This window comes from Saimiri boliviensis, chromosome 1, assembly GCF_048565385.1.
Source record: "Saimiri boliviensis isolate mSaiBol1 chromosome 1, mSaiBol1.pri, whole genome shotgun sequence".
NCBI lineage: Eukaryota > Metazoa > Chordata > Mammalia > Primates > Cebidae > Saimiri > Saimiri boliviensis.
The window spans coordinates 119,243,640-119,257,896 of record NC_133449.1 but is presented as its reverse complement, the minus strand read 5'-3'; the positions used below and the strand labels follow the sequence as shown (position 1 = coordinate 119,257,896).

Here is a 14,257-nt window from a genome sequence, read left to right as displayed (position 1 = left end):
TGAATCCAGGAGGTAGAGGTTACAGTAAGCCAAGATCTTAACACTGCACTCCAGCCTGGGTGACAGAGCAAGACTCTGTCTCAAAGAAAAGAGAGAGAGAACGAATGAACACCTGCGCTCATGCCCTTTGTAAAGGCTCTAATTCCATGCATGAGGGAATCACCCTCAATGACATAATCACGTCCAAGAGAACTCACCACTTAAAACTATCACAGTGGCAATTAAGTTTCAAGGTGTGAATTTGGGGGTACACATTCAGACCTTAGCAGTGGATTAGTCAGAATTGGAAGACTGTGGGTTTTTCTCCTCTTCCATTTTTGTATGTAAACACTCTGGTTTATTTTAGACCTGTTCTTATTTGTGCATTTTTTGTTTTTCAGTAAAAAAAAATCTCCACTGGAGATGCTGACATGTGCCATTAATTTAAAAGCTACATAGATTGCCACTTTTTAAAGCATGGTCAGCTCACACCTATAATTCCAACACTTAGGGAGGCTGTGGCAGGAGAATCACTTGAACCCAGGAGTTCAAAACCAACCTAGGCAACAAAAGTGAGACCCCCATCTCTACAAAAAGAAAAAACAATTAATTAGCCAAGTGTGGTGACACGTACCTATAGTCCCAGCTACTCAGGAGGCTGAGGCAGAAGGATCATTTGAGCCCAGAAGGTCAAGACTGCAGTGAGCCATGATTGTGCCATTGCACTCCAACATGGGTGACAGAAAGACCCAGTCTCAAAAATAATAATAAAAATAAAATAAAGTGGTGCTGCACTGCGGCGCCTTTCTCTTCCGGTCTTAGGCGCTTCAGGAAGCGCGGCTTAAGTGCAGACATGGCCAAGTCCAAGAACCACACCACACACAACCAGTCCCGAAAATGGCACAGAAATGGTATCAAGAAACCCCTATCACAAAGATACGAATCTCTTAAGGGGGTGGACCCCAAGTTCCTGAGGACCATGCGCTTTGCCAGGAAGCACAACAAGAAGAGCCTAAGGAAGATGCAGGCCAACAACGCCAAGGCCAGGAGTGCACGTGCTGAGGCCATCACGGCCCTCGGAAAGCCCAAGGAGGTTAAGCCCAAGATCCCAAAGGGGGGTGTCAGCCAAAAGCTCGATCGACTTGCCTACATTGCCCACGCCAAGCTTGGGAAACGTGCTCATGCTCACATTGCCAAGGGGCTCAGGCTCTGCCGGCCAAAGGCCAAGGCCAAGGCCAAGGATCAAAACAAGGTCCAGGCTGCAGCTCCAGCTTCAGTTCCAGCTCAGTCTCCCAAAGGTGCCCAGGCCCCTACAAAGGCTTCAGAGTAGATATCTCTGCCAATGTGAGGACAGAAGGACTGGTGCCACCCCCCGGGGCTGCCATCTGCATGGGGCTGGGGTCCTCCTGTGCTATTTGTACAAATAAACCTGAGGGAGGATTTGTTAAAAAATAATAATAATAATAAAATAAAATGAAGTATGAGAATCTAACAAATTACACATGACACTAAAACTCTCACTAACATTTCATTTAACGATTAGCAAATTGTTAATAATACCGTTAGTATAGATTTGGTGAGACCAAGACTCCAACAGAGCTGATGGAAATGTAAAGCCATATACTTTTTGGAAGGTACTTTAGAAATATATATCAACGGCTTTGGCAAAAAAAGTTTATATCCTTTGATTCAGTAAATTTACACCTTTGAATCATCTCAGAAAAATGTTTAGAAATGTAAGTAAAGATGAGTCTATGGACATGTTCATCATACTCATTGATAATCATAACAAATTAGAAATATTTCAAATATCCAGTAATAGGGAACTTGGTAAAATATATATATTTTATATATATGGCACGTAATAGAGTCATACACACTCATTAAAATTGTGGGGTTTTTTTGGCTGGGCACAGTGGCTCACACCTGTCTGTAATACCAGCACTTTGGGAGGCCAAGGCAGGTGAATCACCTAAGGTCAGGAGTTCGAGACTAGACTGGCCAACGTGGTCAAAACCCATTTCTACTTAAAAATAAAATAAAATAAAATAAGCTTGGCATGGTGGCACACACCTGTAGTCCTAGCTACTCGGGAGACTGAGGCAGGAGAATCACTTGAACCCAGGAGAAGAAGGTTGCAGTGAGTCAAGATCATACCACTGCATTCCAGTCTGGGTGACAGAGCAAGATTCTGTCTCAAAAAAAAATTTTGTTTTTAAAAAAGTTGGCCGGGCGTAGTGGCTCACACCTGTAATCCAAGCACTTTGGAGGCCAAGGCAGGCGGATCACCTGAGGTCGGGAGTTCAAGACCAGCCTGACCAACATGGTGAAACCCCGTCTTTAAATATATACATATATATATATATATATAATTTTTTTAAAAAAAGTTTATGGCACAAGAAAAATGGTCATGAGATTTTTATATGAAAAAGTCAACTCATAAAACTACAAACATGGTGTGTTCCCTATTTTGTACTAATAATTCGTGTAGACATTGTTTACATAATTTTTTTGAATATCGATAGAAAATATACCAAAACATTAACAGTGACCAATCTGGAATCATTGGTGATCACTATTTTCTTCTTATGCTGCTCTGTATTTTCCAAATTGTCTCCCGTGACCCTGCATTTTATCATTTTATATATATTATGTGTTTGTATGTGTGTACACATGTATATGTATTCTATCACCTTTAAATGTTCATCTCCTTTGATGAAATAATTGTAGGTCCAAAAAAAACACATCCTAAATAAAAAATAAATAAGGGATACAGATCAGACTTTCTGCTTCCCAAAGTCTTATACTGTGTTCCTATGAATAAAGAATATTGTGCTGTGGATGAATTGTACAGATATTTTTATTAACAAAAGACTCTGGCTAAATAGAAAACCAGATGATAGAGAATAAGTGATTTCTTCATAAGGCTGCTGAATTTGCTGAAACATATATAAAATTACACACCTTAGAACTGACTGAGGCCCCAGAGATTATCTACTCCAGTGGTTTCAAATATTTTTTTTTCCATGCCCGGCTAATTTTTTTTTTTTTTTTTTTGTATTTTTAGTAGAGACAGGGTTTCACTATGTTGACCAGGATGGTCTTGGTCTCTTGACCTTGTGATCCACCTGCCTCGGCCTCCCAAAGTGCTGGGATTACAGGCTTGAGCCACCGCGCCCAGCCAACTCAAATATTTTTTGAATGCTTCCTCTAAATAAAATCTTAGGAGAATCTTCAATACATAAAACCAACGTCACAGTGGCTGCTCTGACTGAAGTGAGGGAGGCAGCTCTAGGGCTCCACCCACTATATCTATCCTCCAAAGAACCAAGGGTTTGAAACCAATAGTTTGAAAACTTTCAGCTTTCAAAGACTGGGCAACATAGTGAGACCTCTTCTCTGCAAAAAAAAAAAAAAAAATTAAAAATTAGCTGGAAGCAATGGTGCGTGCCTGTAGTCCCAGCTACTGGAGAGGCTGAGCCGGAAGAATCACCTGAGCCCAGCAGTTCAAGGTTGCAGTTGCTATGACTGCACCACTGCACTCCAGCCTGGGTGACAAGAGTAAGATCCTGTCTCAAAAAGAAAAAAGAAAACGATTTGAAGCAAGATAATTTATTGATCCCCTCAAATGAATTTATATAGTTTAATTTTTTTTGTTTGTTTATTTCAAGCAGAAAGGCAGAATCTTTGGCTTCAGGAGGAGCTGATGTCGGAAAGAACAAAGCAGACGTTGCCTGAAAGACATTTCTCCCCCTGGACTTTGTAAAAAGCCCTTTGACGAGGTTGCACCAAGTGTAGCAAGAGGAAAGTACCAAGAAAATGTCCCCCAGCCTGGGAACAGGGGGAGGTCAGCAGGTCCAGGGCCTCAGCCCCTGTTTCCTGAGGTGGTTAAGCCTCAAGGAGGAAGGGCTACGAGATGCACCCGGGGTGCCAGGGCAGTAGGCAGTGGGGTCATCAGAGCCAACAAAGTCCCCTAGCTGCGCACATGACACCTATAGGGGACTACATGGGCTGGGACAATGGACATCTCAGCGGTGGCATTAGAGACCAATAGTGTGAAACCCTGAGTAGCCCACTTGATATTCGTGCATTCTGGGAGGCCACAAGCTTAGAACAATGGGGAACGAGGAACGCTCCAACAAGCAAAGCCAATTTCCCCTCAGTGAGCAAGGCAGGGGCTCAGGGGCTCAGCAGCATCAGAGTCAGATCACTTTCTCCGATCTATTAAAAGAACACCAAGGAAATGGTGTTTTTGCACACATGAAGTGAAATACGGCATGACAAGTCCAACCCCTTGTGTTACAGACATGTGGGTTATTTCTTACCCAAGGTTCCATGTAGGGCAAGTCGGAGAGAGTGTCAGGCCTAGAACCCAGCTCCCCTGATGCTCCACAGTGGTTCAAGGAAGCTCATGAATAGGACAAGCATTTTTTAAAGGAAGGAGGAAAAACACACTGTAGGCAGACTAAAACACCCCTCCACACTAGTAGCCATGTTCTGATCCTAGAATCTGTCACTCTGCTACCTTCTGTGGCAAAAGAGACTTTGCAGCAATTAAATCAAGGGTTTTGTGATGGAGAGATTATCCTGGATTATCTGGGTTAGCCCTATGTAAACACAGTGGTCCTTATGTGAGAAAATGGGAGCCAGGAGCATCAGAGAAGTCAGAGTGATGGGAAAGGGATCCTGAGCCAAGGAATGGGGGTAGCCTCTAAAAGCTGAGAATGCAAGGACAGAAATTCTCCCCTAGAACCTCCAGAATGGCACACCTTCCTGCAGACACCTTGACTGTTTTAGTCCAATGAGAGTTCCCACCTAGAGTACTGTGAGACAATAAATCTGTTTAGTTATAAGCCAAGAAGTTGGTGAGCATTTGTTACAGCAGCAAGAGAAACCTGATACAGAAGGGAAGAGAGGAGGAGGGGAAGAAATCTGGGAAGGGAAGAAAATGAGGAAGAGGAAAAGTTGATCACCTCTCCCTGGGGCTCTGCAAATGTGAGCCTCTCCAGGGTGATGGGCACATGTTCCCAGCCCCCAGCCTGGAGCCTGCACTCAGTTCATAGTAAGCACTGAGTCCCTTGAATCAAATGTTATTAACAAACATGTGCTCAGCCCTCCTGACTTTACCAGGCACCGTCCTAAGGGTTTTATTTACATTAACCAATTTATTCCTCACAGCAATACTATGAGGTTGGTGCTATTATTATTCCCATTTTACCGGTGAGGAGACTGAGGCAGTGAGATTCTTAAAAGCTTGTCTGAGGTTTTGCAGTTTTTAGGTGGCAAAGCCATGTTCAAACCCAAGCAGTTTGTATAACGTATTGCTGCTACCTCTGAACCAAGAACCGAAGAAGGAAATGAGGGGAAGTGGGGAAAGTCTTTTTTTCCTCCGATGTTTCCCAGTGTCTGCCTGGCTTCAAGGGAAGTCTTCGTACTGGACCCGCTTCGTCCAACAGGGCATGGAGCACACAGAGAGGGTAGACCTCCTAATTCCAAGGGCTCTATGACCACACCAGCCAGCATATGTTACTTGGTCCAGCTGCTTGCCAGAGACCGAAGAGACCCCAGCACCCAGCTCTAATGAGCATGTAGAAATGGATGGGTCACATATAAGCCAATTACAGCTGGCAGCCAAGTTTGGGGAAATCACTTTCCCTGGAACCAATTGGGAGCCTGTTTTGGAGATAAAACGGATAGCACATTAGTCTCTGTGGTCAGAAGCAGCTTTCATGCATTTCATGGAGCAAAGGGAATCTGAAATGTTTTGAAATGGGAAAATGGGGGTACAGCCAAATTGCTCAGTCAAGGCATTTAAAGAGTCTTTAGCGTGACATTCCATGCAGGATCTAGTAGCTTATTCAAGCACGCAGGTAGAAACTAACATCTGTCCATCTAGAATGTATGTATGTTATCCATCCTGCGTGCTTCCACATGTATTTAATACTTTCATCATTAAAATATCCCATCGTGTACCTATAGAAATGAGGGGTGTGGAAAGCATGAATTACTAAAATTTCCAAATAAACTGAAATCTCATTATTTGCAATTAGTTAAATCTCCCTTTCCACGTAAGCCTGTTTGCCGGCATCCGTTTCAGAAAGTTAAATACTAGGACCTTAGAAAATAGTCTTTGTCACAAGTCATGGAATCAGAGAATCTGATACTTGGAAGAAGTGTCACATTTAGAGCTCACTGAATCTAACCTAAAGGTATAGCTAGACTCTAAAACGTTTTGAGGAAGCTTCGGGGAAAATCTGGTTCAGGACAAAATTTGGGTTTTTTGTTTTTTGTTTTTTATTTTTGTTTTTGTTTTTTTGTCTAGGAACACAATGCCTAAAAGAAATGGTCAAATGGCCTCTACTTGAATGCAACCAGTAACAGGGGACTCACTACTCAAGATGATTTAATTCAATTCTGTGTTTCTCTACCCCAACAAAGAAAAGAAAGGCCTGTCTTATATTGGACCCATGTCTACCACCTTGAATATTTCTAATGAGCTCCCTGAAGACTGATTGACTTTCAGAGGTTGTCTCCAAGATGTGCCTTTAGTGACTCAGCAGAGCAGCAGTGCAGCCATCAAAACACACAGGTGGCAAGGCACAGTAGCTTGTGCCTATAGTCTCAACTACTCAGGAGATTGAGAAGGGAGGATCACTGGAGCCCAGGAGTTCAAGGCTGCAGTGAGCTATGATTGTGCCTCTACACTTCAACCTGGCTAACAGAGCAAGATCCCTTCTCTAAATATTAAAATTTAAAAAAAATATATGCAGAGACACACACATATACACTCACATAATCTATTTACTGGCCTGACATCTCTGCAAATGACCAGCTCCCTTATAATACCAAAAGAAGAGAAAGACGGGAAAAAGGAGAAAGAATAAAAATAGGAGGGAGGAGAAGAAAGTGGAAAAGGAAGAAAAACAAGAGCGAGGAGGAAGAAAAACAGAAAAAGGAGAAGGAGAAGTAAAAGAGGTGAGATGGTGATGCAGGTCCATGGAACTGTGTGGGCTCTAGCTGTTTTGCCCTATAGAAGGGGAAAGTTACATCTGAAAGTGTCGTTACTATCCATAGATATTCAGCGGAATATCTTTCAATCTTTTTTTAAAAATCATTGTAGAGGCCGGGCACAGTGGCTCACGCCTGTGATCCCAGCACTTTGAGAGGCCGAGGCAGGCAGATCACAGGGTCAAGAGATTGAGACCATCCTGACCAACATGGTGAAACTCCATCTCTACTAAAAATACAAAAATTAGCCGGGTGTGGTGGCATGCGCCTGTAGTTCCAGCTACTCAGGAGGTTGAGGCAGGAGAATCACTTGAACTAAGGAGGCAGAGGTTGCAGTGAGCTGAGATCGTGCCACTGCACTCCAGCCTGGTGACAGAGAGAGACTCTGTGACCAAAAAAAGAAAAAGAAAAAAAAATCATTGTAGAAAGGCAAATGTTGAAAATATTTGCAATATACTGCCAAGTGAAAGGAGGTTATAAAACATGTAGGGCATGATTTCATTTCTTAAGATGTTATTAATTCCTCTATAGACAAAATAGATTTATCAATAAAGGTAGATTCATCTACATGTGTGGTGGCTACCCGTGGGTATGTAACACAATGATCTGAGTTATACACACACACACACACACACACACACACACACACAGTCATGTGCCACACAAGGACATTTCAGTTAACAATGGACTGCGTATGTAATAGTGATCCCCTAAGATTTTTTTACTGTACATTTTCTTTTTCTTTTTTAATTATTGAGATGGAGTCTTGCTCTGTCACCCAGGCTGAAGTGCAGTGGCACAATCTTGGCTCACTGCCAACCTCTGTGACCTGGGTTCAAGCAATTCTCATGCTTCAGCCTCCTGAGTACCTGGGACTACAGGTGCATGCCACCAAACTCAGCTAATTTTTTTTTTTGTATTTTTGGCAGAGATGGGGTTTCGCCATGCTGGCCAGGCTGTTCTCAAACTCCTGACCTCAGGTGGTCCTCCTGTCTTGGCCTCCCAAACTACTGGGACTACAGGCGTGAGCCACCTCGCCCAGCCTACTGTACCTTTACCTTTTCCATGTTTAGATACACAAATACTTGCTATTGTGTTACAGGTGCTGACAGTATTCAGTAAAGTAGCATGCTGTACAGTTTGTAGCCTAGGAGCAATAGGCTATACCATATAGCCTAGGTGTAGTGGACACCACCTTCTAGGTTTGTGTAAGTGCCCTCTGTGATGGTCATACCATGATGAACTCACCTAATCACATTTCTCAGAACGTATCCCCATCATTAAGCAACACATGACTGTATAAGCAGGTTTGTGTTTAGTATTACTGTTCTTTGTTTTCCATATTTTCTGCATTGATTAGTATTACTTTTATAAATAACTTTTTTAAAACTAATGTTAAAATTGAGGCTGGGTACAGTAGCTAAGGCCTGTAATCCCAGTGCTCTGAAAGGTCTAGGCAGGAGGATCACTTGAGGCTAGGAGTTCAAAAACAGCCTGAGCAACAGAGTGAGACCACATCTACACACACACACACACACACACACACACACACACACACATTATTGGCCAGGTGTCATGGCATGTACCCATAGTTCTAGCTACTCAGGAGGTTAAGGTGGGAGAATTGCTTGAGCCCTCTTTTGAGGTTTCAATGAGCAATGATGGCACCACTGCACTCCAGCTTGAGCAGCAGAGGGAGATGTTGTCTCTACACAAAATACAATAACAATAAAAAGTATACTTAATACCCATCCAGTCTTGAGATTGAAACATTCTATACTTCTAGTCTATTTTCTAATTTTTGAAATGGGAAAGTAGGGTATGGCTGGTTGGCATCATTTCTAGATAATTGCAGAATTTTGATGGTGCAAAAAGACTCCATGCATTCATTCAACAAATACTTTCTGAGCACCTATTATCTGCCAGGTTCTGTGCTAAGCACTTGCTACATTTTGATGGGTTATTAGGATTATACACGATGTTATTTCCATTTCTCTGTTTTGGAAACATTCTGTAATATAATATATAGAACTTATAAATGAAAAATCTTCAAAGGAGCATTCTATGTGCTTTGGAATTTTAAACTTTTTGGAAAAATAACAATATCTTGGGAATATTAAGACTTCCATGTAACTATTTTGGAAGACAAAATTTGTTTTTTTATCTTCCAAAATAGTTAAAAATTTTAACTCTTTTGTAAGTACTGGTTTGAGTGTAGAAAATGGGTCTCATTATTTTAGACATATTTGCAATGTTCTGAGTGCACAGTGAAGCTGCAAAACCCATTTCTTGCACTCGAAACCAGCCTTTCCTCACTCCACAGCAAGTGCCACTGTCACAAGATGCCTGCTTGAAGCCAGCAGCAGAAGTGTTACACCAACTGTTGCCACTGGCACCAAGCTATGGACAGAGTCATTCTTGTTCACAGAGACTCTGATAGCAGGAAACAACATTCTTCAATCAATGGCTTGAAGAATAGATGAATAAATGTATAAATGAACAAGTGAATTTCAGAAACATCAGAAGTGGTTGAAGGATACCGGACAGGTCTTCTAACCCAATGAACTCCCGTAATCGCCTAAAAAATAATCTGTCCTTGCAACCCTTCCTTGGCACCTGACATTCCACCATTACAGCCTCCTTACTTTAGATCACGAATTAGCAAACTACAGCCCCCGGGCCAAGTTTATCCCACTTTCTGCTTTGCAAATAAAGTTTTGTCAAAACATAGACACACCATTTTTTGTTTATGTCTATGACTGTTTTCATGTTAAAAAGCAGAGTTGAGTACTCATGCCAGAGATCCTGTGGCCTGCAAAGTTGAACATATTTTCTGTCTGGACATTTATCAAAAAACTTTGCCAACCCTTTGCTTTACGTTTTTTCTTATTTTTTTTTCAGCTACATTGAGGTATAATCGACAAATAAAAAACTGTCTATATTAAAAGCTTTTAGTGTAGAGTTTTGATATATGTATACATTTAATATTGATTAGCACAATCAAACTAATTACCATATTTATTACCTTACATAGTTATTGTGTGTGTGTGTGTGTGTGTGTGTGTGCATTTGTAGAATATTTAAGATCTACCCTCTTTGCAAATTTTGAGTATACAATACATTATTGTATTGTGAGTTTTTGCCCAGCAAAAGGAACAGTCAGTAGAGGAAACAGACAACCCACAGAGTGGGAGAAAATCTTCCCAATCTATACATGTGACAAAGGACTAATATCCAGAATCCACAGTGAACACAAACTAATCAGTAAGAAAAAAAACAAACAATTCCATCAAAAAGTGAGCTAAGGACATGAATAGACAATTCTCAAAGGAAGATATACAAGTAGCCAACAAACATGAAAAAATGCTCAACATCACTAATGATTACAGAAATGCAAATAGAAAATACAATGTGATACCACCTTACTCCTGCAAGAATGGCCATAATCAAAAAATCAAAGAACAGTAGATGTTAGCGTGGATGTGATGATAAGGGTACACTTCAACACTGCTGTTGGGAATGTAAACTGGTGCAGCCACTATGGAGCAATGTGGAGATTCCTTAAAGAAATGAAAGTAGAACTACCATTTGATCCAGCAATCCCACTACTGGGTATTTACCCAGAGGAAAAGAAGTCATTATATGAAAAATATACTTGCACACACATGTTTATAACAGCACAATTCACAATTGCAAAATCATGGAACCAACCCAAATCCCTATCAATCAATGAGCGAATAAAGAAACTGTGGTATATTTATGCAATGAGTATATATTTATACTCAACCATAAAGAAGAATGAATTAACGGCATTTGCAGCAAACTGGATGAGATTGGAGCCTATTATTCTAAGTGAAGTAACTCAGGAATGGAAAACCAAACATCATATGTTCTCACTGATACGTGGGAGCTAAGCCATGAGGGCACAACAGCATAAGAAAGATACAATGGAAATGGACTTCGAGGACTTGGGAGGAAGAGTGAAAGGGGGACAAGGGATAAAAGGCTACAAATATGGTGCACTGTACACTGCTTAGAAGATAGATGCATCAAAATCTCACAAATCACCGCTAAAGAACTTACTCATGTAACCAAATACCACCTGTACATCAATAACTTATGGAAAAATTGTGTGTGTGTGTGTGTGTGTGTGTGTGTGTGTGTGTGTGTGTGAGGTATTGAACTCCCCTACTATTATTGCGTTGCTACTTCTCCCTTCAGATTCATTAATATTTGCTTTCTATATGTAGGAGCTCCAGTGTTGGACGCATGTATATTGACAGTTGTTACATCCTCTTTATGCATTGACCCCCTGAGAGTTTAATATAAGTCATTATATAATGACTTTTGCTGACTCCTTTTACAGTTTTTGGCTTAGTCATTTTCTCTGACATGAGTATAGCTATCTCTACTCTCTTTTGGTTTCCAATTGCATGGAGTAGCTTTTTCTATTCCTTCACTTTCAGTCTATGTGTGTCCTTGAAGCTGAAGTGAATCTCTTGTAGCCAGCATATTGGGTCTTGTTGCTTTAATCCCTTTCAGCCACTCTATGTCTTTTTACTGGAGAATTTAATTCATTTACATTCAAGGTAATTATTGAAAGGTAAGAACTTACTGTTACCATTGTTCATTGTTTTCTGGCTATCTTGTTGATTCTTTGTTCCTTTCTTCCTCTCTTGCTACCTTCCTTTGTGATTTGATGATTTTCCATAGTGGAATGTTTTGATTCCTTTCTCTTTATCTTTTGTGTATCTACTATAGGTTTTTGCTTTGTGAGTACCATGAAGCTTACATTAAACAACTATGGTGATAACAGTCTATTGCAAGCTGATAGCAACTTAACTTTGATTGCATGCAAAAACTCTACACCTTTACCTCCCACACACATTTGATGCTTATGTCACAATTTACATATTATTGTATCATGTAGCAATTAACAAATTCTTGCAGCTATAGTTATTTTTAATAGTTTTGTCTTTTTAACCTGTATACTAGAGTTATAAGTGATTTACATATCACTCTAATGGTATTAAGCATTCTAAATTTGACTGTACACTTATTTTTAACAATGAGTTTCATACTTTTATGTTTTCATGTTACTAATTAGCATTCCTTCATTTCAGTTGGAAGAACTTCCTTTAGCATTTCTTGTAGGAGGTCTAGTAGTGATAAATTCTCTCAGCTTTTATTTGTCTGGGAAACTCTTTACCTCTCCTTAATTTCTGAAAGACAGTTTTGCCAGTTAAAGTATTTTGGTTGGCAGTTTTTCCTTTCAGTACTTTATTTTTTTTTCCTTTCAGCACTTTTAAATATATCATTCTATTATCTCCTGGCCTACAAAGTTTCTGCTGAGGAATCCACTGGCAGCTTTCTATGGCTGTCATATAAGGTGTCTCCTTATATGCACCTCTTTCCTCTTGCTGCTTTCAAACTTCTCTGTCTTTTATTCTTCCCCAATATTAAGTGATTATTTTAAATGCATCCCACAGTGTACAGAAATCAACACTCTCTCCCATAATTCTGTGCATCTGGGACTATAGAAATATCACTATCCCTATCCCACATATTCAAATTATATTCTCAGGTCACAATAGTAAGTCTTCCCAAAGAAGACATTCCAGAAAAGCAAGCTATTTCAAACTCACCTCATATTTTCCTGTATTATAGCATGCACCAACAATCTATGCAAGAAGTATACATTGGCCAATAAGGAGAGGATCCACCAGCAAGCTGCAGCTGTCAACAGACATAAGATTAGAGACAAACACAACAGATTAGATCAACAAACTGGCAAAAGTTTCTGTAACAACTTGGGAATAATTCTTTATTTCATTCATGGTGGAAACCCCACTATTCAGTGCATAGATATTGATGAGGTAGGCCAGTAAGTTACAGAGCCACAAGGAAATGATGTCACCTTGGAGGTGAGGAATAAGATCCATGAAAAATCATAGGGTGCCTTCTTCCTGATAGATGGTTACTATGGAATCACAAAGTCTGCAGTATTTGGATTCTCTGACAATGAATTGTACCTCAGTGATCATATGGAAGGGATTTGTGATGGGGACAGCAGCAAAATGAGTGATCATCTCTCAAACTGTCTTCTTGATAACTTGATCAAACGAAGATGAGACTTCTTTCTGTACATTACCAGGTCCTAACTCCTCAATCTTGTCACATTCCTGGTAATGCTGTAAAACTTTACAATGAATCATATTTTTAGGGACTCTTGAACACAGCCTTGGAGTTGATGTTCACAATGTGCTAAGGCCACTCATTGATGCTTATAATGTGCTAAGCACAACTAAAGATACCAGGAAGCTGACATGCCACCCAAAAATATGTTGTCCTATTGTTGGAAAAATATGCTTATCTCCCACTTGGATGAGCACTTCCACATACATAAGCTGCTGAGACTGTATGGTGAGACCAGAGCCCAGAAGCACCTGACTGGCTACGTCTTCCATAATGGCACCTGAAAATGGACCTGTCTTTGATTTTTAACAGTTTGACTATAATGAGACTCGGTGAAGTCTTCTTTGGGCTGAACCTGGTTGGAAATCTTCAGCTTTCTGTATCTGAATGTGTATATCTCTCCCCAGATTTGGGGAGTTTTCAGCCATTATTTATTATTATTACTTGTTGTTGTTGTTGTTGTTGAGATAGGGTCAGGGTCTTGCTCTGCTGCCCAGGCTGGAGTACAGTGGTGTGATAATGGCTCACTGCAGCCTCAACCTCCCGGGCTAAATTGATCCTCCCAGCCTCAGCCTCCTGAGTACCTGGGACTATAGACATGCACCAACATGCCTGGCTAATTTACTATTTTTATTTTAGAGATGAGATCTCACTATGTTCTCCAGGCTGGTCTCAAACTTCTGAGTTCAAGTGATCCTCCTGACTTGGCCTCCCTAAGTACAGGGATCCACCATGCTTGACCCCATTACTTATTTAAATAAACTTTCTGCCTCTTTCTCAATCTCTTCTCCTTTTGATTTTATAATGTGAATCTTAGCTCCCTTGATGGTGTCCCATAAATCTTATAGACTTTTTTCATTCATTTTCATTCTTTTTTTTCCCCGACTGGATATTTTCAAATGATCTGTCTTTGAGTGCACAGATTCTTTCTTCTGCTTGATCAAGTTTGCTGTTGATGCTCTGTTTCTTTTTTATGATTTCCACCTCTTTCTCAAACTCTCATTTTGTTTATTTAATGTTTTTCTGACTTTGTTGACCTGTGTTCTCTTGTAGCATACTGAGCTTCCTTAAAACA

At 40.5% G+C, this 14,257-nt stretch overlaps 1 protein-coding gene across 1 annotated transcript; it reads left to right on the top strand.

The window, feature by feature from the left end:
- Nucleotides 1–771: 771 nt before the first annotated feature.
- LOC120360773 (large ribosomal subunit protein eL29-like) lies at nucleotides 772–1,419 on the top strand. The gene has a single exon (XM_039461702.2). It carries the CDS (start codon nucleotides 833–835, stop codon nucleotides 1,307–1,309), a length of 477 nt encoding a protein of 158 aa, XP_039317636.1. The 5' UTR covers nucleotides 772–832; the 3' UTR covers nucleotides 1,310–1,419.
- The last annotated feature ends 12,838 nt before the right edge of the window (nucleotides 1,420–14,257 follow it).

What these genes read in the sequence shown, in the direction of transcription:
- LOC120360773 (XM_039461702.2), top strand. Translation starts at nt 833, where the DNA reads ATGGCCAAGTCCAAGAACCACACCACACACAACCAGTCCCGAAAATGG.